Genomic DNA, 14,831 nt, shown 5'->3' on the forward strand with positions numbered 1-14,831 from the left:
ATTCTCTGCCTTTTCTCCTGGATTCATTCATTGATCTGTCAGATATTTAATAAAGCAAGTGAGAAAAATGTGGCCTAAGTCTACTTGCCGTCTGTTGTCTCGACTGCTGCTGAAGAGTTTGATCATATCCGAAAGGAAGAGCCGCCGAACCTCCATCAGTTCTGTGCCGGGGGCGGAGCTCTTCAGTAAATTTGCTACAACCTTGAGAATCACTGAAAATAAATACATTTACAAAAAAAATACACACTTTGTTAATTCCAGCAATCAATTACCGTGGAAGGCAGAGCAACTTGACATCAAGCAGGCTTACTTGGATTCTGAATCTTGACAGTGGAGTCAGGCTCAGGATGAGGTTTGTGAACTACCTGTGTGCACACCTGCTCTGTCAAAATCTGGGATGAGGAGCAGTGAAAAGATTGCCATCACCCTCACACAGTTCATAATAATTGAGCATTTATGGGAAAAACAAACAATGCAGTTACCTCATAAAGGGTGTTGTAAGTTGTAACAGACACAGTGTTGGTGTGCAGCATAAGCCTCTCGTGCAGAAGAGTAAAAAGGCTGTGTGTGTGCATGATTTCCACCTTCCTTCTGTTAATACACACAAGCAGAACGGTGAAGTGGTGTGTTTGGAACTTCCTAAGCCACTCAAATCAGTGAGTGCCATCAGCTTGCCTCCCTATGCTCATCCACAGGGAGCCAGGCTCTAGAGACAAGTGTCAGGAAAACTGCCTGCTGTCATAAATTGGGTGAATTTTGTCGTAGGTGTATAGGATAAAGAAGTTAGCCTGTCACCAGGAGTGGCTCAAGATACCGAGGCACACTACAGGTGAATAGGTTCAACAGTGACAAACTGAATAAGAAATGCTGTCAGCCAGAGCTTCTTTGTTCGACTTTTTTTTTCCTCCTTTCTTTCACATTGTAAAGCTTGGAAATTGGGCACTTAGAAAAAGAGCACCTTTTCTTTCAGCTGCATAAATATGGAAATTTGAAATGAGAGCAGCCTGATGATGTATTGCCTACTGAACTGTAAAGCACAAATGTTAAAAGAATGAAGAGAAAAAGATGTGCTTTGCTTTCATGAGACACTATAAACAATGTCAAGATTTTTCTGACAGAATATATTTCCACTGAACTGGATAAAGGTAATTTAGTTACAAACCACTGAAGACTTTGTTCTAAAATTTAATGTAAAAAAATTGTTTGTATTAATTCCAATGTCTGTATTTGCAGAGAAGAAAGAAATAAACATAAATTTGACCAAAATTTAAAACGATGTAACTTTTGCTCTTTACATGGCTTCCAAAACCAAGTGATATGCAGATACAAAATGTACGTTTTAAAATGACTTCTCAAACAAGAGCAAACACTGATCATTGGTACAAAACAGTGTCATTTACACACTTGTCTGCAAAAACAACCTGGAAATAAAATACTGTGGGGAAGAGCCGAGATTTACAAGGTTTTATTTCTGCCTGCAGTAGCATAACTTGGCCTTATGCCTAACCTTATTTTGCATTCGGCATTACCACTCCCTGGCACTCCACTGCTGCGAGCACAGCATCACCATTTATCCTCTCTGCTCACCCTGCAACCTGCATTTAAAACTGTAAGCTTTCCATTCAAAAGAGTTTCTTATTATCTCTCTTGACATTTTAGTTTTTTTTTTTTTCTTTTTAACTGCATCTTGGGCCTCTTTCTATCATGCTAATTAATGAGTAAAGGCATGATGCAAAGACTTCACTTCAGGAGACAAACAGGTTCAACTCATGTCCACAAATAAATACTCAAATCATTCTAAAAGAATCCACTTATGCACATTCAAAATTAATTATATATGTCCTAATTGCATCCAAGTCATAGTACGGTAAATTCAAGTTGAGTTAAGAAAACCTCACAGATTTTAGTTTGACTCTTTGACTTGCTCCTTTTAAGCAAACATGCCGGCTGAATGTCGCAGTCTTTGAGTGCAAGAATCAGACTTTTATTTATTCAAAATTAGGTAGGACTCTTATTTTTTTCCATCTTCTTTATATTGATAAGTGCTACAATCACTGAGCTTGTGAAACTATCAATAAAACATTGTTATTGGGTTGAAATTCGGTTGCTACACACTGCTGTCGTGTCCTGCAATACAAAAGGAAACTGTAAACATGTAGAGATTCTTTAAAAGTTGCTGTGGTATTGTCAGATGAAAATCTACTTTATCTACAAAATTTTATCTCAGTTGTGGAATAAGCAATTAAATAAAAAACTAGGTTTTTTTAATAGTCAGATAGGACTTTAAGAGTACTCACTTTGTGTCATTAATAAAATCAAGTATACGTTGAAAGGAGAGATTAGGACAGAAGAAAACGACATTAAACATCTAGGCTATGGCCATCAGGGTCTATATGGATGCTAGCATATAGCATATGAGTTTAGCATTATTTACCACTAAATCAGATAAGTCTGAGATCTGACCTAAAAGTTGCAATACAAAACTAAAGCAAGAAAAACGTATTGTGGCGAAAACATTAGATAAGTAAACCTCAAGATTAGATATTCAAATAAAATGCAATAAATAACTGACCTGGGAGTAATCAGTATGCCTGACTGAAAGATCATTGCTACTCCTCCTCCTCGTTAGCCACTATTTTGTAGAATCTGAAGCTATTCAGAAAAGTGGAGCACCCCATTTCGCAAAACTGGCATCAAGTCAGATTTTCACTGGATTTTTTCCCATTGAATAAAATGTTAAGGTCAACTTTATGATACACAACTTTCTAATCTACCCTTGCATACATTTTGATGAAAGCAAGGTTATAAACACTACCATATACCAATTTCAATTCATTTAAATTATTTATCATAAGAAAAGCAAAATATCCCATTGCTGATCTAATTCATAGCAAATGGAATTGGTTACTTACTTGTGTCCCAAGTGCTTCAGAAAATATCCAAGTACTTTGAGGGATTGTACACGAATATTTTCACTCTTAGAGGCCAAGAGCTTGTAGACTACCCTGGAATAGACACATGATGCAAATTAACCAAGAAGCATGGTCTTCAGAGAATTAACTATAGTCCCATTGATGAAGAGGCACTTCACTGGCTGGCTGACAGCCTCTTTCTTTTGGAACAAATTTGCATATGTGGAGGTCTGGATAAAATCAGTAATCTTTTCTTTTGAATAAACCAAAGTCATTTTAACGTATGTATCTGCAACTTCACAGCTAACATGAGGCAAATTTGATAATTTATTATTGCAATCCCATTGTTTTATGTACTTTTATATCCTGCTGATTATTTTTATTCATTTATTGAACAGACACTAATGTTGTGCAGTGAGGTATGTTGATTTTTGTCATGAAATCAACATTTGTGCCTTAATCGTATGCTTTGCACGCTCCTTACCGTATTCCATTTCTCTGGTCAAAAGCAGGGATCATGGAAGCTGGATGCTCAGACATGAGAGCTACCACCAACTGCAACACATCATGCAGGTTTTCATCCTGTAGGCACACCATTATAGAAACACAGAAGATTCAGAACAGTAAAGAAAACAAAAGTTAAACAGTGGAAATGCAGTTTGAGTTTTTTCAATGTCAATGCATCGTCCATCTCTTCTGCAATTGTGAATTTGCCCACAAAATATCTCAGTATACATGTAGAGTTGAAGAAGCAACATAAGTAGCTAAATAAATCTCTTAGGCTTCCAGTTCAGTTGGAAAATAGAATCCTAATTGTCACCAGTCAGATACTGAACCAAACTCCAAAAATATCTTGCTTTTTGTGGCCTGCACTTCACCATCTGGTACTCTGGAAAGATCTCTACCTCATGGCTTTAGCACCAGAGGTAGGTTGCAGTTTTCATGTTCTGGGCAGGCAAATGCTTTCTTAATCCCCTTATCATTAGAGGTCCTGGGGATTAAGAAAGCCCCTAATCTGTAGAGGTGCAGAAAAATAAGGGAATTGCAGTTTTTCAAGTAGTTGCAGACTCCTTACCCCACATCAGCTAATGGAGAATAGTTGGACTTGTGCATTGCAGACAAAAATTGAGTTGCTAGTTAAAACAAATTGCTGATAGAAGAAAAATTCTGAGGAGGATTTGTGACAATGCAGCGAAGGGCAGGAGAGTGGCATAACATCGCTGAGTGAATTCCCTTGGAGGATAGAAAGAGACGTGTACCTCCTGCATTGTTAGCAAATAGTTGAGGATGCTCTGCAATTCATCCTCCTTCACACCCCGATCCTAAAAGAAAACAAAATAACGCATTAAATCATTCAGAAGGGGAGAAAGCATGAAAGACATGTACACTAATAATCTGACACAAGCGTTTCAGCTTATTTTCTTTGTTCAGACGTTTTTCATAAAGAAAATTTCTATGTCATGAATTCCCACTAAGATTTGACTGTTTTTTATTCTCCAGTGAAACAGAGAATGAAATGTTTTTGAAATGTATTGTAGTGGAACAAATATCTAAACAGATTGTTTATGCTAGAACAACCTGTTTGGATACTAGTAATTATGTCAGCCCAAACGCCAGCAGACACTTTTAGGTGTCCAGTTTTTAACAATTCTGGACTGTTGCCTTTGGATTTTCTCATAAGACTGCACTGTATGGCTTGTGCATACAATCCACTTAGAATCCTAACTTTCCCAGACTTTACTGACATTCACAATGAGAGAGATAATGTAGCTTCGAGGGCTGTCTATCTGTCATGTGATCTATCCTATCCTTCTAGCTTGACTCCGGTGTACACAGGCAGCTCTTGTGTAACGGAGGCATTTGTGCTTTACACTACTCATTAAATTTTTGAACCAGCAACTTTTCTGGTAAGTTCTGTCTCCACACAATTAACTGCAATCACATTAAAATCAGCATGCCAACAGTAGAATACCAATTAAAGAAATCTGGTTGGAAACACCTTCAGTAAGATCTAGTTTATTGAAAACTGTGGCTGCATGGGTTGAATCAAATATAGCTTCAAAAACAAATGAAACTAATGGTTGAGCCTTATTTTTAAATTTCATAAATCTATTGGGACAAAAAAAATCCTGTTGGAGTTAATATATGCAAAAACAGTGGAAAGAGCAAAAACCTCACGTTATACTGGAATCCAGACATATATTGTACTTTTACTTAATATTTAACTTTAAGATATACATAAAAAGATTCCCTTTTCGGCACAGCTAACTTCTTAAGGAGCACAACAGTAGACCATTTCACAGGATAAAGGCAGAATCTCTAGATTTTCTCAGTGCAGTCGTGTAGGGAATCTGATGTATGAAGACAGGTGGGATATACCTTCAGAATGAGTTGTTTGAGGAAGAGAAGCATGAACGCCCGCAGAGAGATTACCTCTTTCTGGTTTGGCCTCGGCCCATCTGTGGTTTTAAAAAAATAAATGAAGCGAGGATAAGAAAGAAAAGCAGATATCATCTTTCTGCTGCTGTCAATTTTTAAGTCTTATTTCTGAGTTTTCTTTGAGCATGTGAGAAAATTGACAAACTGAACGCTCTAAAACCTTGGGTGTATAAGCTTAGGTTTTAACAGATTTCAACAGCAACATAGTATTTTTTTTTCATTTTCCTCTTTTGATAAAAGAGAGGAATTTGTAGATTTGCAATAAATACAATAAGCTGGAAAGGAAAGGCCATCTGCAATATTCCTTCCAAATGTATCCATCATTTCCTGCTGCGTCTAAACTCAGACAGTCTCCCAAGTAACCTTGGCCGCAACATGGGGTCCAGGCTGCCAGTCTAAGGTCACCTTATTCACAAATTGCCATCAAACCGGAGAATAGCACATTATAACTGCACTGAATTCCTCTGACAACTTGAAATCACTTTGGCATTCTGACAATAACCTCAAATTGTAATTTATTTCTCATCTCTTTATAATATATCCACCAAAATTAACAATATCTGATCAATTTTCTTACATATTGTGAAATTTCAGATCCATTTGGCACAAGAATGTATTTTTTTATATTAGATTTTTATTTAAAATTCCCTGGTTTTGAGCCAGGCCTGTTTTTATGTACACAGAGTTAATAAGCTGCAGCAACAGCCAGATCAATAAAACCCAAGAGTATTCATTAGGACACAACAGAAATCACAATACATAGAATGCTCTGACCTTGTTGTGCTAGCAGAACTCCTGCTGTTACATTAAAGGTTTGTCAAAATTTCAGTCGTGTTAACCCATTTGTTGTTTATCCCGTGCAAAAAACAAAGCACTAGGACAGAGAAAATCCTCTGCCACTACGGCGCTATTATATAGCACCAGCTGGGTTAAATACAACAACAAGAGGAAGTTCAGAGAAAATTGGTCACTTTGCCCAATGTTCCCCCCTCTTCTTCCCTGCACTGATAAACTCCAACCTCTGCCTTGGCTGAACACATGTTTATTTGAAATGGGAACCGATATAATGGCAGCAGACACCTGACCATCCTGCTACTTCAGCCAGTCAATGTAATCAATGATGAGGCTCCCTGAGGAAGGGGGAGGAAGGTAAGTGCCTCTGCATCCCGACACTGATTAATAGCAGGAGAGAGGAAACTCCACCAAAGGGATAGAGCCGAACATAAAAGGGATGATAAGAACATTATTACCACAGCCACCACATCTAAGTTATTCACAACCAATTATGCTCACAAACCCTGCACGGCCCTTGTTTCTCATTCACAGACTGCTTTAATTCCTGCGTCCCAAAGGCACAAGAAGAATGAGTTTATTGAAAAACAATTTATGGCCATGTGATTATTGCTGGAATTTTATTGCAGCTTATGAATGATAATAAAGTCAAGACAATAACATGCGTCCGTTATAGTTGTACAAACCTTTCCACACAAAAAGGATTTATTACAGATTAACTCCCTGTGTCCTTGGTAGCAGAAATCCTTGTTTTTACATTTGAAGCAACATTAGCAGGTATTCGGCTGGAGTGTAATGGTACATGCATTTTGTTGACAGTTGTGGGTTGCTTTTTAGTCATATTGTGATAATATACAGGAAAAAACTCTAGTGCTATTTTAAATCTGCTCACATCCAGGCCATTTATGAGAGGAATTTTACATTCTGGCATTCAACTTTTAGACATTAGCATATGAAGTGACGAAACAAAACAAAAAATAAAATCAAAGAGCACAGACAATTACTAAACACCCACCATTTTCACTGCAGTCTAATATTTGTGAGCATTCTGGTTCCCTAGTGAACTACAGTGACGGTGGACAAAGAAAGATGTATCAAATAGAGACTTTAGTTGTTTTTTGGGGGGTTTTTGCCTTATTAACAGTTACTAACAATTCAGGTGAGTCCTAAGGCATAATAAGCACTTTACTACTCTTGTCAGCGGTGGACTGCCATACTTTGTTGTTGAAAACACCATTTTTAAAACACATCCTGCATGTAACTGAGAGACGTTATGGAGTTTTCATTCTAGGTCCAAACATTGAAGTTCGAGTGTCATAGGGCCTAACAACCCCTGCAAAGGTCTGGTCACTAGCCTGGCTATTTCCTTCCTGTGCAATTCTGCTTGATTTTAATCTCACTTCACAGCACAATCTGGGCATTCTCCTATTGACTTGGCTTCTCCCAGTAGAACTTAAAGCTGGCCAATCGGCAAACAGAAGGAGAAGTTGTGACGTAGGAATGACGTAATTTTTCTACGCTGTTGTAGAATTATAGTCTGTCATTAGTTTTGGCAATGGCAGAGAAGGAAGTGAACAGAGCTGTTTTGTTCTCCTTTCACCACACAAACTTGCCCATTTGGACTTTGTAATGGACCACAGAAGATGACACGATGAAAGGTTTTATTTTCTGAAGAGAAATAGTTAATCTTTCCAATGGTGGTGATTTTTAGTTCTGCTCAGTGAAGGATGCTCCACCATGACCTAAGAGCCCAAAACGTCTAAAGTCCATTATCTCTGTTAATGATCTGTCCTTTAAAGGAGAGACAAAACAAGCTTGAACTGGATGTGCTGACTGGCCAAGAAGCGTTGCTGCCCACCTCATTACACACCATTTCGTAAAAATGAAGCCAGCACAGAGACTGAATAGATAAGAGAGGAAAAAGCTAATATGTTGGCTGTGGATTCAAGTCTCAGTCTAAGAGAAACTGAGCATCTGCCCGACAGCTGGGACAGATTCTGTACTATAACCGAATGATACATGGCTTTAATATGAGAGCATTCTCTATTAGGACCTGCAAAAAACACAAGAGATTATACAAGCACCCTTCTGTCAAAATTTAATCGGAGAGTGATTGATGAGTGATTAATGACACTAATTACTTGCTTTTAATTTCCGGTCACATGATGCCCCTCCCCCCATCCGGTCACATGACCCCTCCCATCCTGTCACATGCTCAGTGTGGTGCTCAGTGTACCTGTGTGTAGGCATGTGGGCGTGTGTGCGTGTGCGGGGTGAGTGTGCATGGGTGACCACGTGTGAGAGATTTAAAGTACAACACAATTAAAGTATGAAAAACAATAAGTGATAATCAGACCGTTAGACTTTATGGAACTCCATAATACTCCATAATAGTGTCCAGTAATATCGGATTAAGCTCTATCTTGGTAGAATTATATTTCTACATTTCCAGTTATTTACTATCATCTGTAATAAAGTGATGCCAACATCATGGATTCAACAGTGAGGAGTTTGTTCTAGTCATCTTAAAGATGGAAAGAGTCAACTTTGTGCTGAATGATTCACTGAATGACTTTTTATTCATTTCAGAGTTCAATCATTTTGTGGTGGTCCTAGTCTAAGAAAGAAAGAAACAAAGAAAGAAGGAAGCAAATGTACATGTTGGTTCCACAGGCTTCCCCAGAAAATATGGATAAAATCAGTCATTACAGGGTAAAAGTAATTTGAAGAGAGAGAAGCGTATAAACAAGTCAAGTCAATGACATGATGCATTCTGCATTTTATTTTGACTGACTTAAATAATACATTTAAATTGCTGCACTGTTTGATAAGTAAAACGCAGAATCTTGAACGCGTGACATCACAAAGCAAATGCAATTTTAGAAGCTTGGTTGCTATGGTGACAATTACCAAGATAAAAAAAAATCCAATGGTTCCATGGTATGATGGTTCCATATCAAGATATGGAACCATCATTGGATTTTTTTATTTTTTCACCATTGCATATCTCTAGTTACGAGTTTGAGTAAGGAGTCATGATTCACATAACGTTTGCATGTGTGTTTTTAAAATAAAACGAAATAACAAAAATGCAACATACCTGCAACAATTAAAACAAAGACAAGCACATCAACAGCTATTTACATTAAAGTTTGAATACATAGAATGATGATGCAAGACTTTCATCATTTAAACAGAAACAAACATAAGAAGCTATTTACATTACTGTAAAGAGGTGGAATAGATCCAACCTTTCCATTTTTGTTTAGTGGTTTTTCTGTTGTTTGTTTCTTAGCATTTGTTTGTACCAAATGGAGGACATAAAAAAATGCAACATTGACACAGAACCTGCAACATTTAAAAGAAAGACAAACACAACCAACAGCTATTTACATTACATTACGAGTCTGAATACATACAATGATGATGTAAAACGTTCAACATTTAAAACAGAAACAAACACAACAAGAAGCTATTTATATTACAGTTAAGAGGCTGAATCCCAAGTAAAAAAAAATACAAAACTGTCCTTTCCTTTTATGTTGTTGTTTGTTTTTAAGCCTTTTTTTATTAAATAAAAGAGTACAATAAAAATGAAACACTGACTTAGAACTTGCAACATTTAAAACAAAATGACACTGTATGGCAGGGGTCTCAAACTCCAGTCCTCGAGAGCTGCTGTCCTGCAGTGTTTAGATGTGCCACAGGTACAAAACACCGGAATGAAATGGCTTAATTAGATCCTCCTTGTGTAGATCAGTTCTCCAGAGCCTTAATGACCTACAGTAATTATTCTGTTCAGGTGTGGTGCAGCAGAGGCACATCTAAAAGTTGCAGGACAGCGGCCCTCGAGGACTGGAGTTTGAGACCCCTGCTGTATGATGTGTTTCAGTCCACTTCATGTATCTGAAGGGAGTGAATGTGTCTGTAGCCCCTTTAGCACTGCACAGCCAGACCCGGTCTGACCAGGGCCAGACCGGATCAGCAGGGCTGATCATTTTTGCATTAGCACTTCCAGCCCGGTACCACCCGGCTCCCTGGAACCATGAGAGCTGCGGTTCCAATCGGGCCGGTCAGACCAGGCCGGTTTGGAGTTAGCTGTTGATTGGTTCATTGGCTCCCGGGTTGGGACAAAGATCAGATCTCTGGATCAGAGGAGCACTAGGCTTTCTCGATGGCCGTCATTTCAATATGCTGCATCAATAAATTCTCGTCATAATCTATTCTTACCCTACACTGGGATTACAATCGCCAGCAGGCAAGGTGGGTGAAGTGGGAAAACAAACGGCAAAGGGTGGACAGACCGGGAATCGACCGCCGTCGCAGTGATTCCCAACCATAGTCCTCCAGTACCCATGCCCTACATGTTTTAGGTGCCTCCTTCTCCTAACTCAAATGAATGGCTGATTGACAGACTTTTGCAGTATTTGGTGGCTGCAGAGGAGGTCATGCAATCATTTGAATCAGGTGTGGTGAAACAGAAAAACATAAGAGTTATTTTTACATAAATTAAAGTATTAATAATCTTACAACAACAAGGATGTTATTCACATAACTTTAAAAAGGTTGAGCTTTGATGTGATGGCGTTTCTTTTTCAAATCTTTGTTCTTCCAGGTTCTATATTTTGCTTCCTTCTGCAAAGCCTCTACGATCTCTATGGCCTCCATCTCATAGTTCTCTGCCTTGATCCTAAGGGTTTTTTCCTTTTCCAGCATGAGGGTGAGTTCCTGGATATCTTTGAGCAGAGATCTCTGTTTTTGGTCGTCTGCCTGAAGCTTGTTGGTAAAAAGTACGGCCTCAGCTGAGAGCGTCTCTGTCATCTTACAGGCTTTCTCGAAACCCTGGTAAAGTTTATCTCTTACCTTTTCCAACTCCAGCTTACCTCTTTCTGCCTCTTTTCTCAGAGCCCTTTCTTTCTGCAGTTCTTTGTCTGTTTCCTGTCGAAGAAACTCTACAGTTTTCAAGAGAGCAGCATTTTCAGTCTCTCCTTGGACCCTTAGTGCTTTTTCCTCTTGGAGCATTTTCTCCAGCTGTTGGAGTCCCAGTTCAAATTTGTCTCGATCATCCAAAGTGATCTCAGATGGAGCCTCCTTGGATGTTTTCTCCACGTCCTCAAGCTTTTTAATTAGTTCCTCTGCAATCTCCACAGCTTCCTGTTTGTATGCCTCAATTTGGGCTTTACGTTCTTGTTCCGTTTTTAGTTCTTGGTCCAATATTTCTAAGAAATTCTCAGCCTGGACCCTTCGTGCTTTTTCCTCTTGGACGGTTTTCTCCAGCTGTTGGAGTTCCAGTTGAATCTTCTCCCTTTCATCTGAAGTGATCTCAGTGGGACCCTCTTTGGACATGTTCTCCATGTCCTCAAGATTTTTAATCAGTTGCTCTGCTATCTCCACAGCTTCCTGTTTGTCCGCCTCAATTTGGGCTCTAAGTTTACGTTCGGTTGTCAGGTCTTGCTCCATCATTTCAAAGAAAGCCTCAGCACATTTAAATTGATCCAGGTTCTCATTTTCAGCCTGAATCCTCAGCTCTCTCTCTCTCTGGAGCATTTCTTGAAGCTGTCGGACATCAAAATAAGGAATGTCCTCATCTCGAACTTTGACTTCTGTTGAATGTTCACTGGAAACTTCACAGTGACTAGAGAATTGTAGCGGAATCTTGATGGCTTCCCTTTTTGCACCAAGATTTTTTTCATTCTCCAGCTTCTCCTTGAGCTCCTGAATTTCCAGAAGCAAGGCCTGCTTCTCCTTCCTCTCCTCTGAGACAAGGTCTTTATAGTCTCGTTTGGTGTTGAATTTCTCCATTGTAATGGCCGCAACATCTTGGTGCAGCCCCTTGATCTCCTGCTGAAAGATGTCAAAGAGCTCATTGTTGAGGTGATAGACCAATGGTTTCGGCCGTTCTTTGCTTGTTTCCTGCCGAAGGATCTCTACAGTTTTCAAGAGAGCAGCATTTTCAGTCTCTCCTTGGACCCTTAGTATTTTCTCCTCTTGAAGCATTTTCTCCAGCTGTTGGAGTTCCAGTTCAAATTTGTCCCGATCATCCAAAGTGATCTCAGATGGAGCCTCCTTGGACGTCTTCTCCACGTCCTCAAGCTTTTTAATTAGTTCCTCTGCAATCTCCACAGCTCCCTGTTTGTCTGCCTCAATTTGGGCTCTAAGTTCTTGCTCCGATTTCAGTTCTTGGTCCAATATTTCTAAGAAATTCTCAGCCTGGACCCTTAGTGCTTCTTCCTCTTGGATGGTTTTCTCCAGCTGTTGGAGTTCCAGTTGAATCTTCTCCCTTTCATCTGAAGTGATCTCAGTGGGACCCTCTTTGGACATGAATTTAGTGGCTGTCATGGGACAAATTATCTAAAAAGTTCCAAATCTATTTAAATATATTATATTATATATTATTCTCCATTATCTAACACTTATTGTTTTTCATACCTTAACTGTATTATTCTTAAAACTCGGAGGTCAGAAGGAGTTCACCAAAAACAATGTATCGCATTGATGACAGATTTAATGGAAAGGGGCGGGGTGTATCATGTGACCGAATGGGGGGAGGTGCATCATGTGACCGGATGGTGGGAGGGGCATCATGTGACCAGAAATTAAAAGCAATTAATTAGTGTCATTAATCACTCATCAATCACTCTCCGATTAAATTTTGACAGAAGGGTGCTTATATAATCTCTCTCACAAGAAACTAAAAAGAGGATTTGCCTTGAGATAAAGAACATGTAGCTAGTGAGATCTGTTTTAAATGTTCTCTCTGTGTCCCATAACTCAACACTTCATTATCTACTTGGTTCTTTTTTGTTTTTTTTTACTTTTGTGTTTGTTTGGTCATTCCTCTGTTCAGAAGGACAGAGAGAAAAAGTGAGCTGCCAGGCAAGCAAAGACAAATGAATCTGGGCAGCCTGAGACTAATGTACACCATGAATGTGATCCATTTTACGATGCATCCCCAGCTGTAGTTCCTTTTGCCTTCCTTTAAAATCAGAGGTGTAATTTGTCTTCTATTCAAAGGTCTTCATTTGGAGAAGAGAAAGGGGAGCTTAATAGGCATATTTAATTAACAAATGGGTAGCATAATTTGGGATGGGCAAATGTTTACATGTCTTTGCAATTAAAAAGAAAATCAAACAAATAAGTGTTGTCAACTTTTAATTCAATAGTGATATACTGTACTTTCTTACACAAATGCTTACAGCTTCTCACCTTGTTCTTAGTTTTATTTCAATGCATGCACATTGCTGGGAAATACCCTCACTGATGTTTTCAATCATTTATACCAATATAATAAACCCTGGACCATTACTCATGGATCAAGACAATCCCGAGGTCTTGCTCTATCTCTAGGCTTTACACAAATGACTGATTTTCACTCATAATATTTAATAATGGTAAAAGCAAGGAAACTGCAACATAATATTGGAACATGATATTGGAAAAGACAAGCAATTTCTTTTTTTTTTTTGGTAAAATAGTCAGATTTGACTGTGACTTATGCACATGTTCTTAATACACACACTGATAAAATACAATCTTCTGAATAACGCATCCCGTCCAGTTTTCCATGTAGCATTAGTTTTTCCTACTTTACAAACCATTCTTGGATATCATACAGTGGTACACTATCATCTGTGATGCACAAGTAAATGAGCTATAATTAAATTGAATGAAGATTAGAAGGATACACTGATACATAAATGCTAGTGGCCTTGTCATTCCTTTGTGTTGTGCTGACTTAAAACTACCGCCTATATCAACAAAATAGTACTTTAATTTTGAAAAAAAAAAATCTCAACCTGTCAAAACTGAAAAACTGAAAATCTGCATCAGAAAAGAAAAGCCTGGTTGATGCATGTCCACACTGAAAACAATTCAGTAGGTTAAACATCTGACTGGAGAGATGAGAAGTAAAGGTGAAGGCCCAGTGGAATCCATAAGTCAAAATAACCTCTGATAAACTAAGCATAGGAATAATACAACTATCAGAAGGCTATTCATTATGATCCCATTCTAACAAATCAGAAGAAAAATGAAGTTCATGAAAGAATCTGCAATATTCTCCCAGTACTTACACTCTGGGATTCATTTATGTACCTACAGTATTAATACAAATGAAAATTACCTGTAGGAACAATTCAAGCAGAGGCATAGAAAAAAAACCTCTTTTGGATTAGCTGACCTTTGATAGTGTGAAGAGTATTACATCAATGCTGTCAAGCTCCAACCTTCAGCACGTAAATTTTATTGGGCCTTGGTGCAGCATAAAGTGGGGTCTCGAAACCAATATAAAACAGCCCCTATATTAGAAAGTGGGTAGTTTCTGAAAAGAATAATGGATAGCAAAAAGGAAATGACAGTTCAAGGACACTTTCTTTTCCTTTACAGCCCACTTGGTGATGTGCTGTTTCACAGACTTAGTGTGCCAGTCGGTAGACTGGGCCACGTTTCATAGACTTAACACCCACAGCAAGCACCTTACTGGGATGACAATAGATGATATAGTGTGTCTGCCTAAACTGCCATCTCTTGGCCACAGTCCCAACAGCTGACAGACAAACCTTTCTGTGTGGAGACGAGTAATTTAAAAAGTGGTGGAGCTGCTTCAATTTCTGTCGTCACTTTGATAACAGGCTTGGAACCACATACAACACTAGTTGTTGTTTCACTCCCAGCGATTTCCTTTCTAAA

General features: G+C 38.6%; 1 protein-coding gene across 5 annotated transcripts in view; it reads right to left on the reverse strand.

The window, feature by feature from the left end:
- LOC102233216 (neurobeachin-like) overlaps positions 1 to 14,831 on the reverse strand; it is a 225,499-nt gene that overhangs the window by 140,083 nt on the left and 70,585 nt on the right. For 4 of the 5 annotated variants that reach the window (XM_023351736.1, XM_023351735.1, XM_023351739.1 and 1 more), the window contains exons 14-20: positions 5,292 to 5,371; positions 4,172 to 4,234; positions 3,397 to 3,494; positions 2,913 to 3,005; positions 483 to 591; positions 311 to 392; positions 89 to 212 (exon numbers count right to left, since the gene is read on the reverse strand). In XM_023351736.1, coding sequence (XP_023207504.1) covers positions 89 to 212; positions 311 to 392; positions 483 to 591; positions 2,913 to 3,005; positions 3,397 to 3,494; positions 4,172 to 4,234; positions 5,292 to 5,371 — 649 coding nt within the window. The remainder of the gene's footprint in view (positions 1 to 88; positions 213 to 310; positions 393 to 482; positions 592 to 2,912; positions 3,006 to 3,396; positions 3,495 to 4,171; positions 4,235 to 5,291; positions 5,372 to 14,831) is intronic. The other variant, XM_023351738.1, reaches the window with a different exon arrangement.

The sequence above is a fragment of the Xiphophorus maculatus genome, chromosome 18 (genome assembly GCF_002775205.1).
Source record: "Xiphophorus maculatus strain JP 163 A chromosome 18, X_maculatus-5.0-male, whole genome shotgun sequence".
In the NCBI taxonomy this organism is placed as follows: Eukaryota; Metazoa; Chordata; class Actinopteri; order Cyprinodontiformes; family Poeciliidae; genus Xiphophorus; species Xiphophorus maculatus.